General features: G+C 36.8%; 1 protein-coding gene across 1 annotated transcript; it reads right to left on the reverse strand.

Annotated features, from left to right (window-relative positions):
- Positions 1-3207: 3207 nt before the first annotated feature.
- Positions 3208-4002, reverse strand: LOC149940536 (uncharacterized). The gene has a single exon (XM_090179294.1). The coding sequence runs from the start codon at positions 4000-4002 to the stop codon at positions 3208-3210; it is 795 nt and encodes a 264-aa protein (XP_090035420.1).
- Positions 4003-6993: the final 2991 nt, after the last annotated feature.

Genomic DNA, 6993 nt, shown 5'->3' on the forward strand with positions numbered 1-6993 from the left:
TTGGATGGTAGTGTTGGAATTGAGTTGACGGAAAGCCAGTTCAAGCAACTACGGAGAGCGAGTGGTCAAATAACTACGTTCTTGGAAGACGATTCGATCCCAAACTCTACGTGGTTCTTTGAAGGATCAGAAACGAGACGAGTCGAGCTATGTATTTTCCAAACGCGGAAGATAGTGGACGTGAGAGAAATAATCCTTGGAACTGGGACCAGCTACGGAAAGCGCATCTTACCCAAATAGGGCTTGGGAAGACGATGATGGATAAAAACGACGAAGTTATGACATATCACAACGAAGTAAAACGCGTCTTCAATGATATTAAAGGAGCCGTACTGACCGCGATTACAGACTCCGTTAATAAGCAATGCCAATGTTGCAAAATTGATCATCCCTCACAAAGGCAGCACGATTGTCTGATGATTGATTGGAACTCCCGTTTAGATATACATTTGTTTGACGCGATGGATAAAATTAGTTATTCCGAAATCATTTTAAAACTTGACACGTTTTTAAGTGAGGATTTTCGCGATACTATATTGACTTTTATAATGTGCAACGCTAAAAAATGTTGTATAAAACTGAAGACTTTTGAATTTATCAATAAAAAACTTGAGTATTAGAAACTGGTCTCTTTATTTTGTAGCTCATTTAGAGACATGGAACCAGTAATGAAACATCCGTTCACCGGGCTTGTCGCTGGGCCCACGCAATGTGGAAAATCCCTCTTCATCACCAAATGAATTAAACATAATGAGTCGTGCATTTCTCCTCTACCTCAAAGAATAGTTTGGTGTTATACGGAGTACCAAGAGAAATTATTTAATTTGGTATTGGAGCATAATCCTACCGTAGAGTTTCACGAGGGTTTATTAGACCCAGGCAATTTAAATCCGACGATTAGAAATTTTGAAATTCTCGCTGATCTCTTATCTTATGTGAAATAGCGAATAACAAAGACGTCACAAATTTATTTATATGAGGTTCGCATCATCGTAACACGTCCGTGCTGGTTTTAATGGAAAATTTGTTTTATCACTGGAAAGAAGTTAGAACTCTCAATTTGAATTCACAATACCTCGTAATTTTCCGTTCGGCTAGAGACGTTTCCAGCGTGCTAAATATCGCTAAACAAATTTCACCGGCTAATACCAAATTCGTTGTTGCCGCATTTCGTCCAGCCGTGGTGAAACCATACGGTTATTTAATCATCGACTTGAAACCAAATAAAGCAGATGAAAATCGGTTGCGAACGGGAATAATACAGGGAAAAGAAGCCGTGATTTTCGTTCCGAAATAAAATCAAAATGGCGATAGCAACGTCAAAACGAGTGTGTAAAAACTTGGATTTTTTTAAATATTTGAGCACGTGTAATGTGAAACCGAGAAAAGCTATCATTAAACTAGCGAATCGCGACGCTATCTTAGCACTGGTCGAATGTTGTATAAATGTACTACACGGGAACACTCACTTAACAGATGGGCAAAAGAGGCGATTGAAGAAACATCGCAAAGCCTTACATCATCTTTGCACCAAAATTGCTCTAGCTAAAAGATTCTAGTGCAGAAGGGAGGATTTCTTCCGTTTTTGTTAGCACCACTTCTTTCAATCGTTAGCTCAGTAGCCGGTGCCGCGATAAGCCGCGCCATTAATAAATAAATGGCCCGAAAAATTATTTTAGTGTCTGAAGACGCTTTACGTCGAATGAAGAATGCTTCTCCCGAAGATGTTCCCAGTGAAATACCATCCTTGGATAAAGAAATGAAAATGATCCTCGACGATCCCAATATGACCTAATCCGAAAAATAATAATAATTATATAATCAAACTTTGCAGCGACACATAATATCTAATCGCAAACCAGTTGAAAAACAACAGACTGTTAAAAACAAAACGTGGTACGAAGACATTGCGACGTCTATTCCGTCAAGTATGCTTACCGACGCGATATCGTTGTACAATTGGACATTATGGTTTATTTTGTGGAACGAACGCGGTGAAATGACATTTGGAGGATGAGTCGTTTCAGGATCAAAAGTAATCGATTTAATTAATTTAGAAAAACCAAGTCAAATTCCGACCCTACGGGATTCAAGAACTTCTACGAAGTATTACAAAACAATAATGTACCCAAAAAATATATCAAGAATCCTACTAGAACAAGTTCTTTAAAATCGTTATCTTTTAACACGACACCCCCCAGACAAAATCAGTGGATGACGATTTGAATGTATTTACCAATAAAACATTTAACACCAGTTACTGGTATTTATTTCAATCCCATATCTCATAAAGCTGAAAGTATCGTATCCACATTTAATATATCATTTTTGAAAAATTGAAAACTGTTAACCGTCGTTTTAATTATATTAATTTTTGTAATAGTCGAATTATTCGATTTCTTAATATTGTAAAATACGACACCCACACATGGAAATTACACTAATTACGGATAAGCTAGAAAAGATCTATTACGACGTAGCGGACTCTGGTGGGTACGTTGGTGTTCGAGGACTACATTGTTCCGCTCGAGAAAGGGTATCAAAGTTACGTTAAAAAATGGGAGGGAATTTTCATAAAACCAAGATACCTATACTTTACATAAAAATCCAAAGTGGCGTTACAAAAGAAACAAGTGGGTCACGTGACCCAAATAATAGTCTTACACGAGCTTACTGTATCGAGTTTGTGAGTTAAACTAAGCCAAAAATAAATAAGCACGACGATTAATTTGAGTGTACATATATTTTTTTATTCATAGAAACCCGATCCAAAGCGATAATGTTCAATAGTGTTTAAAAAAACAAATAGCTTTATGGAAAGAGTAATACGCTTCCCTGTAGCAAGCCGTGTATTTTTCTCGAAAAACAACATTTCCAAATGCCAAATCAATTTGAGTACCGAGTTATGTCGAAACCGCTCCTTGCAACTGTGACATTAGTTCTATTCCAAATCGAGAAAATAGGCGTGTCAATGCCCCCTTACATTGTAAGAAATTAATATTGAAGTCGCCCAGCACTACTGTAGAAATGTGGGACAAATATTTTCCTAACAATAAGGTTTCTAAATCTTCTACGACTAGACGCAAACTAGCGGCTGGAGACTTGTAGAGCAATACCAGTATTAATAACAGGTTGTAAAGTGAGCATTGGCAAAATTAACTGTGTTTCTACCTTGTCCGTTGCTACGGGTGGATTTGGAGGTATAAATTATCCATCGATGTATATTCCGCTGGCAGTTCTTGCCCTACTACAAGCAACGTACAATTTAGACCTAGGCATTCGCCGGTTTTCATTCAGATGGACAACTACAACTGAATACGTATCCCCTTGTGATTTGTGAATTGTAATTGCTTCTGAATCTTTCAAGGGGAATTGCTTGCGTGTTACCGAAACATTTTTTTGACCATGGCGTCGTGTAAATGATCTCTCAATTTTTCCAATCGGAGTCCATAAATCATCGAGTCCGTTTAAATTAATTACACCTTGATTTCTTTTACGTGTTTGAATTCCAACTTTGGTATCATCAAATTCGATCCAAGCTATTTTGGGAACTTTAACACCCTTTTGTGTCCATCCATATATAATCCTGCGAAGACGTCCCGTAGCACCATTTACAAGACCATCTTCGGTGTTTATGTTGTTAGTCACCATGTATCTCCCTCCGAGTGTAAGAGTAAGCGTTCTTTGAAGTCCATACGTCTCGGACGCTTTAAGGTGTTGAGTTTTTTCTAAGACTATTTTTTTAATAGAATTCAAAACATCGCCAGTCGCTCTATCATAAGCGAAACTTGAACACGTTTCCCCCGGTAGCTGCGTTAGTCTAAATTCGTTGTACTCGTCCACTTTTGCGTTGGTTTCAAATAGATGAATGGCGTCAACAGGCGGTGTAAGAGCTCGGGATATTTGACGGCTTTGGAACAGCGCAACGTCGTCCTGAGTCATTGGGCTAACAGACATTCTATTCAGTGCCAAAGCGAAAGGTTGGTCGTCTTTTCGTCTCATTATCTCGGTTAACTCGAAATATTTAAATTCTTCCCACAACGGGCTGTCGATGAATCCAGCGTATGGGTTGTCTTTCCGTCTCTAACAGTCAAACACGAAATTTCCACCGACGGGAGGTAATTGGTGAAAGTCTCTGACAACAATAACAGAGAGACCTCCAAATGATTTTCTAGAACCAATTATTTCTTGGGCCCTCGAATGAACTTGATTAAAGATTTTAACGCTAGCCATAGATATTTCATCGATAATTATTAGCTTCAAATCTTTGTACGCAATTTGCATTTTGTTCAGTGTTTCCGATTCTAAACGTGCCAAGCCGCCACTTAATTGATTCACAGGGAGAGCAAAGCTACCGTTCGATGTTGAAAGCGGCTTTCCCAGTGAAGGCAGCTTTCAAAACAATTACAGCGGAATTATTGGTTCCTGGTTGTTTATGGAAATACTTCGATACTCCTTCATAAATAGTTTTAATTAGGACACTTTTCCGAACTCCTGCCCCACCAGATACAAAAAGTCTCAAAGGTTCGAAAGAATCGTTTTTGAAATGTCCTAGGACGTAATAAAAAATTTCCCTTTGTTTAGTATTCAAAGTACGCAGTAGCTTAATATATTCGTCGCTCCCATGAGCATAACAGTTCGTACTATACTGTGGTCTACTTGCTTGCCGTCGTTAAGGTCACGTGATATATCAGCGCGACTATACTCGACGAATTCAGTCGCAATATCGTTGTCGTCGACTGTGGACGTTCGATCTCTGGCGTCGATATGTTCGAACATCGGCTGGGTGTTTTGTATATCAACAGTGAGTTGATTTTCGTGGAAGTCGGCGAGTGCTTGTTCGATTTCTTTTTCTTCTGACTCATGTACAAACTCCTTCCGCTTTCCTGATATGACCGCGAGATTTTCGTCATAGAGGTATTTTAAATTTTTCTCATTAATATCCACATTTTCGTTTCTCCAAGGGTAATGTAAAAACAGCTGTTCCCTGTAAAAATTTTCGGCGTCTTTTTCTAGTTTAAACTTTCGAAACCTAATAATCTTGGCCCTCTTTCTTTTTCGGACCTTTCAAAGGTACCCAAACAGTCGGTTGAGTTTCTGGTTGGCTATCAGCTTCTATGTCTTCGTCTTCACCGTCTTTTGTGATTTCACAAGTAGTTGATCCTTTTCTTTTCTTAAACTCGTAACATGCAGCAAATTCAGTCAAAGAAACGTTTTCCATATTATCAGGTCTTGAAGGATATCTATCGATTAAAGACTCTGCAAAGATATCTGTGCTGTCTTCGGGTAGCTCTTCGAGTTCTTTAGGATTTTTCAATATATGAACCCTTTCTTTGGGTGGATTTGAGTTAAGGTAAACTGTTGCTTGGAATTAAAAACATGTTAATACAATAATACAATTATAAATATTTTCTTTTATTACCATGGTTGACTCAATTTAATACAATATTTTACATACCTCTGAATGTATTCTAATGAAACAGAAATATTCTCGGCATTGTGTGGTTACTTGACTAACTAAAATCCTTTACTTATCCCTGACGTTTTACAAAATTATTAACATCCTTGTTATCCGTGACCTTTCTTCCTATTTAAAAGATCCCTGGTTTATCCAGGTTTCCAGGTTCTGTACAAACCCGTATTAAAGCTAAAAGTGTATTGTTTGTAAATTAACTTCAGAAGTACAACTTTGCATGAAAAATCATTTGGTGAAATTATACAAAATTGGAAAGCTATTCAATATATTTTTTAATAATGTTTTTTTCTAACATCGAAATTTTTAAGTTTATGCTACCTTGATAATATCTACCACACCCGTGTGGTGTTCTTCAAGCTAACAGAGTCCCAACTAGCCAGAAAAATATATTTTTTCACCCAACTCCCAAAAAAAAATATCCACCACACCAGTGTGGTATACTTCCACTCTGGCACTTTAGTCAGAAAAAATTATACAAAAAACTACCAAAAACAATAATATCCACTACACCTGTGTGGTATACTTAAAACTAACATAGTCACTACTTCAACTCTGGCACTTTAGCCAGGAAAATATAATTTATTCACTCAACTCCTAAAAAAATGTAATACCCACGACACCTGTGTGGTGTACTTAAAACTACAATAGTCAACTCACTACTTCCACTTTAGCCAGATCAATTATTTAATTTACCCAACTACCAAAAAAATTAATATCACCTGTGTGGTGTACTTATAATTTGTTAACACAACTCCCAATAAAACAAAACCAAATCCACTACTTCCTACCACCACTCTGGTACCGTAGCCATTTTTCAACCAAATTATAAGTATATATAACTAAAGAACCTGACGTTTAGTTTCTTTAATAATATGAACTTACTGGACACGAAAAATTGTTAGAGAAATTAAAGTGGAAACAAGAGAATAAATAATTTAATAAAAATTTATTTTGGCTACAATAGTATGACCACGAATTGTAGTAAGTAAACAAATTGTTGGTAATTTTAATAAAATATTTACCCTCTTGTTACCTAAATGATAGATTTTAGATACTGTTGGCGAAAAAGTTCGAATTTACTTTTTAGGATCTAAGATTAAGGAAATCTGACCTTATATAATAATAGGCCTTAGCTAAAATTACTTACCACGACCTCAGTTTTACCAGTTACAACTGTCCGCAGAACACTTGGTTTAGAGTGCAGTCTTCCTAAATTAGAGTAAAATTAATGAAATATAAAAAACGTATTTCAAAATAAAATTATAACTACCTCAATTTTAAATAGCCACACAGAACAGAAAATTCCAACGTGTTACATGACTGTTTCAATTCCATACTTTCAGTGTTACCAATGTTTCAGGACCAAATTTTCACGACTGGCAGTGTTGCCAGGTCAAGAAAATTAAATTAACGTACTACGTCCAGAAAATTTAAACCTTCGCAACCATAGACATAATAAAGAAATAGACCCAAGATTCTACGGACGGTTAATACGGAAGGGACGCCAAGCAGACAAT

The sequence above is a fragment of the Leiobunum rupestre genome, chromosome 6, assembly GCF_980474605.1.
Source record: "Leiobunum rupestre chromosome 6, qqLeiRupe1.1.hap1, whole genome shotgun sequence".
In the NCBI taxonomy this organism is placed as follows: domain Eukaryota; kingdom Metazoa; phylum Arthropoda; class Arachnida; order Opiliones; family Sclerosomatidae; genus Leiobunum; species Leiobunum rupestre.